This window comes from Hemicordylus capensis, chromosome 2 (genome assembly GCF_027244095.1).
Source record: "Hemicordylus capensis ecotype Gifberg chromosome 2, rHemCap1.1.pri, whole genome shotgun sequence".
Classification (NCBI taxonomy): Eukaryota; Metazoa; Chordata; class Lepidosauria; order Squamata; family Cordylidae; genus Hemicordylus; species Hemicordylus capensis.
Window position 1 is genome coordinate 423060679 of NC_069658.1, and position 18517 is coordinate 423079195.

At 43.5% G+C, this 18517-nt stretch overlaps 1 protein-coding gene across 4 annotated transcripts in view; it reads right to left on the reverse strand.

Annotated features, from left to right (window-relative positions):
• Window positions 1-18517, reverse strand: part of DIP2B (disco interacting protein 2 homolog B) — a 241709-nt gene that overhangs the window by 220841 nt on the left and 2351 nt on the right. The window contains exon 1 of one of the 4 annotated variants that reach the window (XM_053301090.1): window positions 3285-3406. The exons of the other annotated variants lie outside the window; for them this stretch is intronic. Within the exon in view, the coding sequence (XP_053157065.1) occupies window positions 3285-3315 (31 nt within the window). The 5' untranslated portion in view covers window positions 3316-3406. Of the gene's footprint in view, window positions 1-3284; window positions 3407-18517 lie in introns of those variants that run through there. 4 annotated transcript variants of the gene reach the window in all.

Genomic DNA, 18517 nt, shown 5'->3' on the forward strand with positions numbered 1-18517 from the left:
TCACACTTCTAGTCTCCCTTTCATATGCAACCAGGGCGCAACCTGCTTAGCTCCTTGACATTGAGACAGCAAATAATGGTCTAAACAGGCAGACTTGAAAGGAGGAAAATGCTAGCTTGTGTATTTATGCTCCAAGACTAATGAAGGCTCCTCCTATTGGATGTGATATTGGCAAGGTAGTTTCAAGGCCTTGGGGTTGTCTTGTTAGCATCTGTCAGTAGTACAAGATTTATACAGAGTTTAAAGTTCCTGAGTTGAAATTCAATATAAGAAAAATAGAACAAGCAAAAGAGCAGATGAGTCCATGTGAGTCATTGCTATGACCATTGCTTCATGGAGCATCAGTGATTAGCAAACAGAACCATGAGAAGTCAGAACTCGCAGCTTGTTCCTGACTCTGCCATTGACTCACAGGATGATATTTGGAAAGTTCTATCATCACTGACTCAGAGTCCTTCACTCACACAGTAGTCACAAGAATAAATGAACATTATGTAAAAGGTTGTGGGTGAACATTCACTATGGAAACAAGTTTGCAACAGTATGTTCAGGTATCATTTGCTTATAACCTCCTCTTCCTCCACATCTCCTACTGCTAAATGTGGAAGACTTAGGATACAAAGAATTAAATTTCTTTATCTAGTGAGAGCCCACAATTCCTGTTCGGCAATGACGATACCACTCTGTGGACTTGTTGGAACATATTACCTCTGCCAATTCTATGATCATTCATTTCCCCAATTCTTTGATTATTCATTCCCATGGAAGGGTTCTTGGGTGGGTGGGTGTGTGCGCATGCACACACACACACACACACACACACACACACACACACTTGCTTTTAAGTAGGGTGAAATGAACATCCAAACAGGAGATCCAACAGTTATTTGAATGGGTCATCTCCTTTGACCTGAGATATGAAACCCACTTTAGGAGGAAGCATGAAGGTGATGTACTGAAGGCATAAGCATGCCTATAAGTAATCACCAAACAACCCTTCTCCTGCACCAGGTTTTGCAAGTGATGTTACAAGATGCAGCAGGACCCCTTTCATCAAAAACTTAAATGCATGGATTTATGCAGGTGCCAGTCCCACTGATGCACAGGTGGAAACATTACTCCAACCTCCCTATTTCTAAAACGTTAACTACTAGGCAAAGAACTTGGTACAATAAAATTCAGGTTCTCTCATGCCCCCTTTCCCCCTCCAGCTGTACTGCTCTCCCCACACCCACAATGGTCTGTCTCCCTGACTGTCTTCACCTTCCCAATCCATTCCCAGAAAGAATCAGAGGATTTCCATACTATGTCAGAAGATACCTTAACCTTCTGTATAAGGCTTTTGCAGAGATTACGGAGATAATATACATAAAGTGCTGTGAATACTGTACTCCAAAATGCTATGTAAATGCAAAATGTTGCTATAATACAATTCAAATGAAAGAGCAACTCAGTAGCATAACTTCATAGAATAATGCCAGCTCATAATTTCAAAAGCACTTAAGGCACTTCACATTCACTCTCTCAGAATCCCTGAAACAATCCTTGAAGGTAGGCTAATATTTCATACTAGTATGTGTTAGCCCGTTGTAATAACGGGCTCTAGTGTGGGGGGGTTGCCCGCTGCTGCCTCACCCGCCTTGGACGCACTCCTCGGCCTTTCAACGTTGGCCGAGGCGGCGGCTCTGCCGCCGCCTCGGCCGCACTCTTCGCCCGCCGCTTCTGCTCCTCCCAGTCTCGCTGTGCCGCCATCGAGGCCAATCGCCCCCCCGCGGCCACCGCCACCTCGGCCCGCACTCCTCTTCTCTGGTGGCCTGGTCCAACATGGCCGCCCGCATCTTTTTGGGCCGATCTGTGCATGCGCTCCGCGCATGCCCAGAACGGCCCAAAAAGACACGGGCACACGGGATCACGGTCTAGGCTTTTATTATATAGGATTACAGAAGGAGACTTGAGGCTGGAACAGCAGCAACTTGCCTAAAATCACCAAGTAAATTTGTGGCTGTAGTGAAATTTGATTTGGGGGCTTCCTGGGTCACTGCTCACACTCTTAGCCAATGCAACAATTTAAGCTCTCTTATGGAGCTTCCAGGAGTTGTCTCGGCAAAACTACAGGGCATTCTGTAACTAATGTAAAGCATTCCAAATACCTTGTTAAAAATATATATACTGTACTCTTCTGAGACACAAGCATGGCAAAATATTCAGATTACTAAATCCAGCTGCAAATCTAGCATCAACTATTTGTGTCTCTCAGGTCGAGCCTGCACACAATTCCACCAGCACACAGCAATCCTCTATTACAAGTTGCCCAGTTGAGGGGCTTAAAACAACTCTTCCTGTACTCCTTCACAGAACAAACAACTCTTCCAGCATCAGGCTTCCCACACAAGCACATCAACACCTGCACCCTGACCTTTACCATCACCCCGTTTTTTTTTTTTTTTAATACTCCTAATGCAAGAAGTTAACTTGGCAGGCAGGCAACAATCCACATTCTTTGCTGAGATAATGGAGAAATGAAGAGGCATGAAGTCATTTGCTAAAACACACTCAGCAATGTGAACCTGAAGCCTAGCTTGTGTTTAGTCTGAAAAGTAAACAGGAACCACAACTCCCACACTAGCATGAAGCAAGCAAGCACAAAGGAACAATGACCAGAAGCATTAAGCTCAAGAAAGTCTGCTGGCCATGAGAATACAACATGCCAAGGTTGTGCAGTTGTCAGAGTGTTGTGTCTGGAATCTGAACTTAGGCTTCACAGACCCACAAAGCTACGAAGTGCACAGGATGCTTTGGACAAGTCACTGCCTTTCAGTCTAATTTGCCTCAGAGGATTTTTGTAAGAGTAAAATGCTGTTCTGAGCAACTTGGAGGAAGGTATGATAAATGCCCCCAAATTACAGTGAACAATTCCAGCATACCCTGAACAATTCCAATGTACTGCTAAACAAAAGACAGGTCCGCACCTCCACATCTTTTCCAGTACATTACTCCAAGAACAGGCTATGGACTCACAATTTTATTACACTCAAGATTTTCCACTCTCAATATCTATTGCTTTTCTTTTATAAAGTCATTTGCCACAGCTCTATGGAAGCAAGTTTAATATCAACTAAAGCAGGTGTTCCCAATTGTGGGCTCCCAGATGTTGTTGGACTATACCCATTATAGGAGCTGTCGCATAATTCAGCAACCTTTGGGGACCCAAAGCTGGGAACCCCTGAACTAAAGGAACTTAGATCAGAAAACCAACATGAAAAGAGGGAAGGAGACCAACTTACCTTGAAGCATTTGGGACTTCCAATCTTGCATGAGCACAATTCCCCAGCATCAACAGTGGCACTTCAACAATAGAGCATTTGTCTCTTCAGGCTACCGATCAGCGTGGCAGTCAGAGAACATATGAGTACTCCTTACAAAACAGTTGCTTCTCTAAGTCAGTCACTCCCAACGTCAGGAGGAACTGTGCTCCACACTGAAAGGTGGAGTATGAAGCAAGTTTATGACCCAGTCTAGAAACAGTGAGTCATTCCTTTACTTTCAAATTTGGTTATTATTCTGTCCTTGCTTATCACTATTGACATGAGGGCTTGGCACAACAACCCACCCACCCAGAAAACTAACTAATATAGACAGACGTTTAACTATGTCTTGCTTAAGCATTTCCTTTGCCAGATTTTACGTTCCTTTTTGTTCTCTTCATTTGGGCAGGACTTCCATTTTCTGAAGGTAGTCTTCTTCCCTTTTATAACTTCCCTGACTCTACTTCTAAGCCATACTGGGGTCCTCCTGAACTTATCTCCTAGAGAATTCATGTTTTTCAGTAGCAGAGAAGATAAACCATATTACTAGTGTTGCACATATACAAAACATCCACAGATTCAAACAGCTGAGCAAATCTCAGATTTATTTATCTATCATATTTTTATACTGCCTGATATGTACATCCCTAGGCAGTGTACAAAATTTAAACACAATATAAAACAGAGTGTAAACAGTTAAAATTTGACATAAAGTAAAAAAACTCTAAGATAAAAGTCAAATTCAAAAGTTTAAAATTAATTTCAGTTAAAAACCTGAGAGAACAGGTGTGTCTTGAGGCTCTCACTAAAAGCAAACCGAGAAGGAAATGCTCTCATTTCAACAAGGAACATATTCCAAAGCCCCTGGGAGCCACAGAGAAGGCCCGGCCCCGAGTCACCATCAAACAAACCGGCAGCAACCATAACCAGACCTCTCCAGAATATCTTAATAGGCAACAGGGTTAGTGACAAATAACGCACTCTTAAATGTTGATTTTAGTCCAAATTTGATCTTAAGTTTTTATTTTATAAGACAAGCAAACTTCTAGCCTCACTGTTAACAGAAAGTTTTGGCTTGCATCCCCCATCAGGGCTCTACAAAGTTTGGCTTGGCTAACTAGTCAGCAGCAATTTGTGGTAACTCACTTTTCTCCTCCCCAAGAGTTCTACATGCATGCCAGAGGACTGTCTGCCCCACTTTGGGCTAGGCTTTTCAGAAGCGGCACAAGAGACCAATGCTATTTCCACGAAGACAGAACCAAGAGATAACTTCTCTATTTCAGGTTCATTCAGCTCACAGATAACTAAATGGAGAGCAATTGCCATACCGGCTGCCAATATAGTTCTTGCATACCAGTTCTTTCAGAGGAAATACTACTCTTTTCTCAACAGGTAGAATCACCATATCCCTGATTGGCTTGCCTACTGACCAACAGTACTTTCATCTTGTCTGGATTAAGCTTATTACACCACATCCAGCTCATCACAACCCAGAGCACACTATTTAGGACATCTATCATCACCTTCAGAGCACATGTCAGAGTAAGACAGAGTGACGGGGTCATCGTGCAGTATTTCAAATCTCCCAACAACCTCTCCCAGTCGTTTTCTTTAAGTGCTGGAGATCATCATATTGCCTGCAGGAACACCCATTTTCAAAATCAACATTTGAGGATTCTAAGCCTACATGAATAAAATCAAGCATCTGGGAAAGGAACATGCTGGATCATGTCTCAGAATTATGCTTATTGTAGTTTTGCCTCACTGACGATAGAAACAACTACTAGATAGAATCATCCAGGTGTCCTCCCTGGAGGCCCTGCTGAGTTGCCCATAGGAATCTGCACAGAGCATGCGGCTTCCCACTCCTCCCCCTCACTTAAAGTTTAACTTACTTATAGGGCCTTTTAAAACACACACACAAACCTGAAAGAGTTGTTCCCTTTGGACTACTCATGCCTAACCTCAAGCAAGCAAGCAAGCAAAATATTTAAGTCACTGAAACACAGGAGCAATGGACAGTGTGGTGTAAAGCAGAGAGCTTTACAGGAGGATTGAGCATACTCTCCAAAGAAAGAACTCACCAATCTTTAGGAGGAGATGTACAGGTATTATAAAAAGGGATGGACTTTGGAATCATTTAAGAGCTAGAACAATCACCTTGGCAGAGGTCCTAGTGACACTTTTAATACTAAATATATCAAGTTGCTTCAACTAAGGCCAGAATGAGGAGGATTTAAGGGGCTGCTAATGAAAACAGCAACCCTGGTGAAAGTTCTCCCTCCTCTCCCTGTCGTATGTTAAGGAAAAACATGCTGCGACACGACCTTGCATTTATCTGCCCCACACCCAAGTGGCACCAGCAATCAACAGTGTGAATCAGGGGCAGGGCAACGCACAAAGTAACAACTCACTTGTTTCCTTACCACCATATTGTAGGGAAGAGGAGGGTGACTGCTTTTAAGCAGCAACTCCTTGATGACTATCATATCTAGTTTTAACTGAAGATCTCAACCAAGAGTGTGTCACGCAATTAAAGTGTGTTTCCCCCCCTCACATACATACCCTGTGCTCAATATTGAAAAATGTTAACATATTCACATCTCTAGCATGTTTACACTGTGGCAAGAATTCAGGTGCAGTCTGGCTCATGCTTGACCATTTCAGAAGCGGACACATGTATAACCTTTTTCTATGCTGTTCTCCAATACAAGGCTTATAAAAAGGAAAACTCCAGTAACTTTGATTTCAAGTGAGAACTAGCTCTAAGATGTGAAGCAATATCAACCTCCCTTGAGATGAAGCTTACCATGCAACTGTTTCACCTGGAAACCAATTTCATGCACACACAACTGTACCCACAGAGAGCTTCTTACTGAATCCCAGCAAGTACTTGCATGTTCCAAGACTGGCCCACACCTCTGTCACCACCACACTTAAAGTCAATGACAACCTAACTAAAGCTAGTCGTCAAGCCAGTATACAGAAAGAAAATGCTACACAATGAGGGAAAAACATTTGCTCTTGTTCTCAGAAGTATAACATATTACCAATTCCGCTTGAAGCATTAGCTAGCTGCAGAAAAAAGGGAGGGTTGTGGCCTGGGAGCAGGATGCTTTCTAGTTGTAAAAGTGTGCTGTCGAGTCGGTGTCGATGCCTGGCGACCACAGAGCCCTGTGGTTGTCTTTGGTAGAATACAGGAGGGCACTGTTTCCTCTAAGGTGTGCGCACGTGCGTGCACTCACAAGTTTTTGGATGTCCGCTTAGTTAATTTTAGATCCTGCTCAAGTTGAATCTCAGGAAGGCCCCACTCTGAATGCAAGTTTACACACACTGCCTTGACACTGCCACACAGAACAAAACTCATTCTGCACAGAGATGAAAACAATTAGAGTGACCACGGCAGGAGAGGTTTACCATTGCCATCTGCTGCGCAGTGTGAGATTATGCCTTTCCATCATATTCCTATCTTGCTGCTGCCCAGTATAGGTACCAGTGGGGATTCAAATTTTGAATCCCCCGCTTTCTAATCAGGTCATTTCCCTGCTGCGCCATTAGGTGGTTGCGCTTTCTGGATGGACCAACACTTAATTCCTTCATACTGTTTACCAAAGGTGGTAACTGTTGTCAGCTTCCATATACAGCCAGAACAAGGAGAAATGTGCACCAAACCGATTTTGCATTTTGTTTGCAGCTTGAAACAAAATGCAAATCCTTGGAACCTTTTGTCGGAACAACCAGTAGAGCTGATTGTTCTGACGAAACAAGCTCAGAACATTTCAAATGTTTTGAGCACCATTTTGAAAGGGTTTTCCAAAGGAGAGCTGGTCACCTGATGCACAGGGCGGGTGGTGGTAGACCAGGCCTCCGCTCCAGACTTAGCACATCAGCCTGCCTCAGAGGGCTGGTTGAGGGGAAGCCTGATCTACCTGCCTCACGCGACAGGTTGAACTCTGTGGCAGGACAACATGCTAAATCCAGAGCAGAGGCCTGATCTACCCATCAATCCCAATTGGTAGACCAACTCTACCTGCAAAAACAGCCCTCCAAAATGGCACTCTGAACACTCAAAATGTTTTGACTCAGAGTGGGGTCGTTTCATTTGAAGGGAGTTTTGTTTCAAGTTCGAAATGGCCTGTTTCAAGTTGGGATGTTCCAAGTTCTAAATGTTTTGGCCATCCCTAAGAATAGGTCAACATTACATCAATAAGTCTAAAAAAAAAACACCCCATCATACTAAAGTACTACAGCAGAGTGATCAAGTATAGCAGTTTGGAGATAAAATGGAACTGGGTACATAATCCAGAGGATAACAGACCAAGCTGCAATTCAGCAGGAGGCCAGAAAATCAACATAATATGTAACTGAGGGCAGAGTTTAGCTTTCTGAGAACCTGAGCTTTGTTGTTGTTGTTGTTGTTGTTGTTGTTGTTACAAAGGCATGCTTAAAGGTGTGTGGGCAATCTTCACTGTAAGGCCCAGGTGCCAGTGGTGGCGCACATCAACCCTAAGTGTGGTTCCCTGACCAATTGTTTACTGGGCCTGAAGCTTCATACTCTGCACAGTCCTGGCACCACATGGAGACAACCTTTCTCATTGTGCAGTGCTGTGTTTTGCCCAGTGCCAGGAGAAGTGCTTCTTTAAAGGGAAACAGAGCCTTCTTGAGCCCCTGCACCATCTTGGAAGGCATGCACCAAGCGCTGGGAAGTGTGGTCCTTCCTAGCATTTTGCCATAGAGCTCCTTAAGAGAAAAGCACAGTACAGGTGGACCTCATTACACATGGGCCCGACACACGAGGTTTCATGTATCTATGGCTGGACAATGGAGACCCGACCTCAGTATATGCTGTTTTCAAAAGTGTTAGAATCTGTGTATCTGTGGTTCCCAAGTAGCCAGAAATGACTCAGGGGTGATTTCTGGCCACCATTTTGTTGAAAGGAGCCATTTTATATATACTGTTCATATATAGTTCTTTCTATAGAGTTTATATCCAGGGATAACCATGTCCCACTGGTTCTCAAATGCACCATGTTTCTGTTGTGCCCAATATATATATTTCTGTGTTAGCAACCAAGCACTCCAGCTCACTCTTGACTCAAAGGCTTCTGGCTTTGGCGTATAAGCACCTATACGCTGAATCTCTTACCTGGTGTATGCTATCTTTATTTTGACTCTTTGACCAGCTGGCATAGCCTTCTGTCTGCTATGTATGTGGTTCTGCTCTGTCCCCTTCTGTTTTATCTGAATCTTTAGCACCCTTGCACTTTAAAGGATGGCATTTGCCAAACTACATACTGCCCAGCTCCTTTTGGCTATTCCCCAGGCGTCATTTTAAAAGCTGCTCTGCAACCTTTTTGATTTTAAGCGCCAGCAGTCTGGTTCAGTCTTGGTTCAAATGCAATCCGTCGCTTTTGTTCAGGCCTTGCTTGCCCCAAAATGTATCCCAGTGCCTAACAAATCTAAACACCTCAATTGTGTATGCAATGTTATCAGCCTGGAGAATGCCCAAGTATTTGTAATGTTCTTTCTCTTCCAGGTTCTTGATCTTGCTTCCATTGGGCAGTTCTATTCCTTCTGTTTTTCTTATTTTCCCTCTGTTCATTATTAATGCAGCACACTTGTCTAGTCCAGACTCCATTGCTATATCGCTACTGAATATACGGACAGTGTTTAGCAGTGATTCGATTTCTGACTGGGACTTTCCATACAACTTCAGATCGTCCATGTACAGCAGATGGTTGATTTTACTTGATGTTTTAGATGTTTGGTATCCAAGGCCTGTTTTGTTTAGTATTTGTGAAAGTGGGGTCATGGCAATTACAAACAACAGAGGGGATAGTGAGTCCCCTTGGAAAATGCCTCTTCTAATGCTAACCTGTCCAAGTGTCTCGCCATTGATTGTTAACTGTGTACTCCACATGCTCATTGCTTTTTTTTAATAAATATTACTACTACTACTACTACTACTACTACTACTACTACTACTACTACTACATTTATATCCCACTCTTCCTCCAAGGAGCCCAAAGCGGTGTACTACATACTTGAGTTTCTCTTTCACAACAACCCTGTGAAGTAGGTTAGGCTGAGAGAGAAGTGACTGGCCCAGAGTCAACCAGCTAGTTTCATGGCTGAGTGGGGATTTGAACGTGGGTCTCCCCTGTCCTAGTCCAGCACTCTAAGCACTACACGCTTTTGATGGAAAGCATCCTCAAGGATAAAATTGTAAAGCACCTAGAAGAACAGGCCCTGCTGGGAGTGAGCCAGCATGGCTTCCGCAAAGGTAAATCTTGCCTCACCAACCTTTTGGACTTCTTTGAGAGTGTCAACAAGTATGTGGATAAAGGTGATCCAGTTGACATAGTCTACCTGGACTTCCAAAAAGCTTTTGACAAAGTTCCTCATCAAAGACTCCTGAAGAAACTTAGCTGTCATGGGATAAAGGGACAAGTACATGTGTGGATTGCTAACTGGTTGAAAGACAGGAAACAGAGGATAGGTATGAATGGAGTTTTCACAATGGAGGGAAGTAAGAAGTGGGGTCCCTCAGGGATCTGTACTGGGACTGGTGCTTTTTAATTTATTCATAAATGATCTTGAAGTAGGGGTAAGCAGCTAGGTTGGCCAAATTTGCAGATGATACCAAACTCTTTTGGGTAGTGAAATCCAAAATGGATTGTGAGAAGCTCCAAAAGGATCTATCCAAACTGAAGGGGAGTGAGCGACTAAGTGGCAAATGTGGTTCAGTGTTGGCAAGTGTAAAGTGATGCACATTGGGACCCAAAACCCCAACTTCAAGCATATTGATGGAATCTGAGCTGTCGGTGACTGACCAGGAGAGAGAGCTTGGGGTCGGGGTGGACAGCTCGTTGAAAGTGTCAACTCAATGTGCGGCAGCAGTAGAAAAGGCCAATTCCATACTAGGGATCATTAGGAAGGGGGTCGAAAATAAAACTGCTAATACTATAATGCCCTCATACAAAACTATTGTGTGGGCACACCTGGAGTACTGCGTACAATTCTGGTCACATCTAAAAAAGGACATTGTAGAACTGGAAAAGGACCAGAATAGGACAACCAAGATGATCAGGGACCTAGGGCACCTTCCTTATGAGGCAAGGCTACAACACCTGAGGCTGTTTAGTTTAGAAAAAAGACAACTGTGGGGAGACATGATAGAGATCAATAAAAACATACATGGAGTGGAGCAAGTGGATAGAGAGAAATGCTTCTCCCTCTTATATAACACTAGAACTAGAGGTCATCCCATGAAATGGATTGCCATGAAATTTAGGACCAGCAAACGAAAATACTTTTTCACACAATGCATAATCAACTTGTGGAATTCTCTGCCACAAGATGTGGTGACAGCCAACAACCAGGATGGCTTTAAGAGGAGGTTGGATAACTTCATGGAGGAGAGGTCTATCAACAGCTCCTATTCAAAGGGCTATAGGCCATCTCCAACCTCAAAGGCAGGATGCCTCTGAATACCAGTTGCAGGGGAGTAACAGCAGGAGAGAGGGCATGCCCTCACCTCCTGCCTGTAGGCTTCCAGCAGCTTCTGGTGGGCCACTGTGTGAAACTAGATGCTGGACTAGATAGGCCTTGGGCCTGATCCAGCAGTTCTGTTCTTATGTTCTTATGATTCTCATAGAAGCCTGGAGTATACACACTTCCCCCCCTTATGTGGGCAAACTTACCCACATAAGACAGTCTCTTGTTTACATTAAAGTAAAAATAAACTTGGGCTGTCAAGTCAGTGTCAACTCCTGGTGACCACAGAACCCTGTTGTTGTCTTTGGTAGAATACAGGAGGGTTTACCACTGCCATCTTCCACACAGTGTGAGGTGATGCCTTTCAGCATCTTCCTATATCACTGCTGCCTGATATAGGTGTTTCCCATGGTCTGGGAAACATACCAGCACAGATTCGAACCAGCAACCGCTTGCTCCCTAGGCAAGTTACTTCTCCACTGTGTCACATGACTACTAATGTGTGTGAGCAAAACAACCAGTTCTATGCAACCCAGACCCATCGGCAACAAGACCCAGCTTAGGTCCTGCCAATTTCCTATCAAGTAGGAAAAGGGGGAAGATTGCAAGTGCAGCAATGACAGTTTAAGTCCCCTACTCACACTTTTCTACCTACTCACAGTCTTCTCTATTCCCTGTCAACACCTTCCTCTCTGAAGTCATTTCACTCCCACCAAGAATCTCCTAGGATAAAAATGGCTGGGAACAAATGAAACACAGGTGGCATGAGTTTTCAGCTCCTCCACCCCATATGGAATCAACAGTGACCCTATTCTGACACACAGCTTTTTTGCCAGCATGTCAGATTTTATGGCCATACAAGCACTACAAATTGCAGTTGTCATAGCATGTATAAGCATGCTTCAGAAATCTTGAAAAATGCCCATCAGCAGCACCTATATATATAGATTGGCACAGTAGAGTAAAAATACCTAGGGTGAGTTCACATGCAAGCAAGCAACAGGGAACTGGTGATTTCCAGGGAGTACATGCTCCCAATGAGCCTGTCATCCGAACCTGCCACTACTGGTTCCTAACACCTCTGCCCAACTTCCATAATCAAGATTTGAAGCTTGGCAACAAATGTTTGGTGAAACAACTCGGGAACCAGCAGTAGGTGGGTTTGGATAATACGCATGCATGGAGCACACACTTCTCAGGAACAACCAGTTCCCACCTCTTTACTTGTTGGTACATCATGTGAACTTGCCTACAAAATGGTGTTATGAATTGTTATCTACTCTAACTCCATGGATGGATGGATGGATGGCTGTGGGAAGGGGTTCACCAATGTTCCTTTTGGGGTAAAGAATTCTGTGGAACCTTTGTTCTAATGATTACAGTAACAGAAACCTGTCTGGTCCCTGCAGGATCAAAGAGGTCATTTGCTTTATGATAAAAATAAACCTAATACAATAAACGAAAAAGGCAGAACGGGCTAAGTATCCCTCACACCACTCCTATTCTTCTCACTTCCAAATGGTCAGTAGATAAGGACAACCAACCAGAAAGTTCTGGACAGGATGACTTAGACAGCATTTCCCTAGCCTTCTCTATCTCATGCTCCACTTCAAACTTGTCTGGATATGTATAGGAAATGCTTGGGGGCAGGCGGGGGGCAGTAGAGCATTTTCCCTCCAGTAACCCTGAGTCTACAAGAGAGATTTCATCCTGTACAGAAACAAATAGTAACTGGCTTGCTTTTAATCAAATGGCCCATGCTATCCTGAATCTGGCACTTCACACCACCTCCACCCTTTTTTCCATAACTTACTCCCACCCTTCACTGTTGAGCTGATTCCTGCTTGGTTCAAATGAACAGCAGCCCCAATAAGCGATCATGATGAGGCTGCTGTGAGAAAACACTGGCCCCAATGTCATTAAAGGACATGCTGACATATTCTTGTCATGTTCTTTAATCATTTGTGAGGGGTGATCGTCCAAATTGCCCCTCCAAACATGCTGCAAAACCCCAGGGGACAAAACTGGCAGCAGGTGGGCTCTTGCAGGAAGCTAGCGGAGACATCTGGGGCTTTTAGGGGTGGGGTACTGCTTTCTCCACAACAGACACTACTGCACCAGTGCTTTTTCAGTAAACCGTCCTCCTTACCGAGGTTCAACAGCTGCCAAGAACAGCAATTTTACAGTTTTAATTCTGCATCAAAACCATCTATCGAAGAGTACTTAGCATTGCAGCTTTAGTCTCCCAGATCATTCTCAAAGACAGCCTTGTTACTGCAAACTATGATTTTCTATTTTTGGCCATTATTTAAGATAATCCTTCTGCTCCATTTTGCAGCAGGCCACATGCTGATGCAGCACCTCTCTGGCACGGACTGTGCCCAATAGATTTATTTTATTTTATTTTTAACACTGCAGTTTTCCTTTTGAATGGTTAAAAAAGCCACTCCAGGAAGATAACAGTGACCTAAAGTTAAGTAACAGAAATAATAAGCTTAAGAGGGCCAGGAGGATACACCCAAAAGCAACACACCACTGTTCATAGCGAGAGGAACAGCAGACATTTAAAAGACAGCAGCAACCTTCAACGCTTTGCTGCATGACATACTGCAACAACAAGTCACTGAGTGAAATACACATGGGGTTAATAACTTTAACAACCCAAGTCTAACAATGCCAGTCCCGCCCCACTATGAGTGGGGACTAATAACCTAATGGCAAATTAAATTGGCTGTAAAATAAAAATGGCCATGTAATCATTTAAATGACCATAGAGCACAAATATTTGACTCACTTTGAGTGTGACCTAGAACTTTATGTCCTAAATTCTACAGAAAACACACCCCTCCACCAAATTCTGCACCTTAAGCACGTAACAGCCCTGCTAGATCAGGCCCAAGGCCTATTTAGCAGGGATATGCAAGGAACCGGTTCCATGCACACCTGGGAGGTGGGAGGGAGTCTCTTTAAAGCACGGGGAGGGTGTTCTTACCTCCCCCGCCGCGCTTCCCCCTCCAGTGCTGCATTAAAAATAGCTGGCGTGGGGTGGCTGTATTCCCTCTCAAATACTAGAAATGGCGTGCAAATGTGTGTGCCGTGTGCACAAGCACATGCCACATCTGGTATTACTCTGACCGGGGCAGCAAGAGGGAATACAGCTGCCCCGCGCCAGCAATTTTTAACACAGTGCCAGAGGGGGGAAGCATGGCAGGGGAGATAAGAACACCCTCCCCACACCTTAAATAGACCCCCGGGTTCAAACCAGTTCAAACGCAGGGGTTCTGAATGTGTTCGGCAGTCTGTGTATAGACCACCGAACAGGTTTGTGCACATCTCTACTATTTAATCCAGGATCTGGCTTCCCATAATGGCCCTGCAGATGCCTCTGAAAAGCCCACAGGCAGGGGATGAGGGCTTGCCCCCTCTCTTGCTGTTGCTCTCCTGCAACTAGTACTTAGTACTTGCCTCAGAGGCTGGAGATAGCCTATAGCCCTCAGACTAGTGGCCACTGATAGACCTGTCCTCCATGAATTTGTCCAAGCCCCTTTTAAAGCCATCCAAGTTAGTGGACATCACCAGATCTCATGGCAGAGAATTCCACAGATTAATTATGAGCTGTGTGAAAAAGTACTTCCTTTTGTCGGTTCTAAATTTCCTGGCCATCAGTTTTGCCATCTTACAAACCCAAACAATCTATACATTTTATATATATATATATATATATATATATATATATATATATATATATATGCAGCACAGCTTGCATAACTACATGCAAATCTTATGGGGAACTGGAATATTCTGACAGATACACATTGGCAGAAGAGAAACAAAGAAGGGGGTATGTGGGATGAGGTGTTCCAAAGCATGGCACAATCTTGACTAGCCACAGAAGCTATGTGGTATGATCCTGAACATCCAAAAACTTGTGAGTGTGCACACATGCACAAGCCTTAGAGGGAACAGTGCTGGAGGATCACAAAACCCACTGCCAATACATCACAAGCTCTCTATATAAGGCTCCTACAGAAGCCCAGTAACATCTCCCACCCAGGCTGGTCCAATCCTCTTCCCTTTCAGAAATGAAATAGTAATTCATGGCTGCTATCATAGCCTATTCAGAGTCCTTGCTGGAAACATGCAAAATAAACCATCACCTCACAGTGAAAGACAAATGATAAAAAGCTGTAGAGAAAAACTTATAAGACACTGCATATCTTCTTTCCTATACATATGTAGCACACACCCCTCTCCCAGGGCTAGTGGAGGAAGCCAAACCCCAAGCATTCCTGGGAGCCTGAGACTGCTGCCAGGAATCTACCAACAGCACCTTCCAGTTCTTTTGCAACTCCTCCTCCTAGCTACAAAAGCATGGCTAGAAGGAGCAGGGGAAATGGACCATGAGACACTATGCGTTTGGTTGGGTTTATTTTTGGTTTTTCATTTTAAAGCAGTTGTGTAAGCTACCACAACAGAAAAAAGATAAACACAATTATGCAAAGACAGGAGAGGTCACAAGAACACAACTACCCTGTCAGATAGAAAACTGTCACATGTGAAATTTTCACACGCACCCAGTTTTACAGCACAATAAACTAGCATAGTCAATCTAACAGTTTTAGACACATTATGCCCACACTAATTCCCAAAGCACTGTACCCTCTAACAGTGATTTCCCAATGTTTTTCACTACAACTCCCAGCATCCCCAGCTGCAATGGCCTTTGTCTAGGGATTAAGGGAGTTGTAATCAACAATTTCTGGGAATCCCTGTTAGAGGGAACACTGTTACAGAGTTATTTAGAGCATGCGATACAGATCAGATATGCACTAAAGAAGTCTTAAATGGACATCAGCAGGTAGCAAACTAATCATCATAAACAGGACGACCCTTCTTGCTGCGTATACTGTATTTGCTGCTAACTATAGCAGGTGTGTCATAGCTTCCCTCGAAATAATCCTGGGAATTGTCTTTTAACCAAAGTGCTGAAATTCTCTGATAAAGATCCTCTGCCCCCTCAAACAACTATAGGTGAGAGAAAATAACTCTTGAACTGATTTAAAAAAAATTCTGTGTATATATACACACACACACACCTAATATGACAAATAGAAAACTGAGCCTGCGCTCAAATGGAGTACAGATTGTGGCCCCACAAGCCAAGTTCATGTAGTCATGAACATGACTGCAAATGACTAACAATGCAGCAGTCAGAGAGGTACTAATATGCAAGGGATGCTGAGTGCCATACTTGCACACATACCACTATGAAAACACATTTTTCTAATAAATTAGTATTCATACTGGGAGATGCTGAAATAGCACTGCAGTACTCTGAGTTGCAGGTTGAAGAATCAAGATCAGACACAGCAAACACAAGGCAGGATTTCCTAAGAATACATAACAATGTACATTACAAGGTTAAACTCTAACAAAAATCAGGACAAGTCTGCGCAAAAGCCTAGAAAAAATGACACATGCTGCAAAAAATATAGAAGTGTTTTTCCAGCAATTAAGTGGGCCAGTACTGTCAGCAATTAACAGTTCTTCCAAAAGAGCATTAAAGAACAAGCTTCATTTTGTCAACATTCACCAAAGGTTAATACCAGACAGGATTACCCCACCTGAACTAAATGCTTAGATCAAGTCCCTGTGAATGGAATTGGACAAAGTAAAACCAAGTATTAAAAGGCTTCTGGCTAATTATGTATGTAGCAAAGTGATGTATCTATGTAACCAGAGTGACCTTTAAAGACTTGAAACCTCCAAGCAAACAGCATTGAAGCAGCCAATGGTGACAAGCTCCTTGATCAACAGGGACTTAAACTAAAGCTTTTAGATATACTATTTCCTGTTAGGGTCTTATTGAGAAAGGAATTAAAGTGAACAGCAAAAGGTCTTCTTTTAAAAGATCCATACGCCCCTTCTCCAAAGGACCAGGTTTGCAGTCTGGGGGTGCTCATCGATCCAGCACTGTTGCTAGAGGCTCAAGTGATCTCTGTGGCTTGGAGTGCCTTTTATCAGCTCCAGCTGATACGCCAACTGTGACTATACAAGGATAGAGATAGCTTGACCACAGTTACTCATGCTCTGGTGACCTCTCGCTTAGATTACTGCAATGCATTGTACATGGGGCTACCTTTGAAAATGGTCTGAAAACTGATATTGGTACAAAATAGGGCTACAAGATTATTAACAGGGACTAGGTGCTTTGATCATATCATGCCCGTACTTCATCAGCTGCATTGGCTCCTAGTCAGTTTCTGGGCCCAATTCAAAGTGCTGCTTTTACAAAGTTAAAAACTGACTTTTACAAAGTTTTAAAATTGTATTGTACTGTAGTAGGTTTTTGGGGGGGTTGGGTTTTTTTCTTGGTGTGTTGTGATTTCATGAGTTATATGTGTTTTTACTTGATATTTTAATGTGACATTTTGATGTGTTGTGAGCCACCCAGAAAACAATTTGTTATGGGGTGGATAACAAATAAACTTTATTATTAATGTAATTCACTAAAGCATACCCATGGCTAATCTCATGCATGGCAGTTCTTGCGAGAGTTCGGAGAGCTGCCTGACAGGATAGCAACAGGGCTAGGCGGGGAGGGGGGATGGTGGCAGGAGGCAGCCGGCCGATGGGCAGCCGGCCAGGAAAACAACGGTGTTGCAGCTGGGCGGAGAAGGCAGAGGCGGTCGGGGAGGAAACAATGGCAGCAGATAGGTAAAAGGAGGAAACAATGGAGGAGAGGGGCAGGGAGGAGGAAGGAAGGCAGGAAACAGCGGCCGAGGAGGGTGGGGGCAAGGGAGGAAGGAAACAGCAACTGAGATGGGCGGCCAGACAGGAGATGGCAGGGGCAGTTGAAAATGGTGGTGATGGTGGCAGGCAGAGGAAGGAAACAGCAGTGGGGGCAGGTGACCGGAAAGAACTAGAGGCGCAGATACTCTGCTCCCAGCCCAGCCAGTTATTATTAATTCTCCTGAACTGTCAATTGAGTTAACTGTCACCAAAACAACTGCTTTCTATACAATAGAAAGAAGACTACTTCCTTCCAATAAAGCAAAGCAGAATTGTGCGATATCCTCACCTAGTTTCATTCAACATTATCCTCTTTGCAAAGGATGTAGTCCTGTACATAAAGAACCAATGAAATATAAAGAAAGAAATAGACATACTGCCTGAATAATCCCTGCAAAAGCATTTGTGTGGTTTGCCTTTGGTCACATATAGTGAATCCAATTTACACACTAGTATTATTGAAATACTGACAGATGCTTACCTCAAATTGTTTTCTATAGGTTAATACTATCAAAATAATTACTTTGAGAACATTCTTAACATAACTGTACAGCAGCTCTCTGCTCCATTTTGAGTACAGAGTGGCCAGGTAGCAAAAATGTTGTGTTGTTGCCCCACTTGAGCCACACAATAGAATCCATGTCAAGCAGTTGATTCTATCTGGCTAGGCTTTAAAGATACATTCAACTTGCTGTGTATCCCAAAATGTGATATGCTTGCGTTTTCTTGAACCTCACCTCTCTTCACCACATGGAAAGACCTTTTTTTAAATTTTTTTTTAAAAACCTGAAACTGAGTTTAATAGCAAAATCAGTTTGTGTTTTACCTCATTGGGATCTGATGTTTAAAGTCAAAAATTCCACTAGGTGTGTGCAAGCCCTTAAATAAAGCAGTTCTTTGGATTCCAGCCTTGTATACCGAAG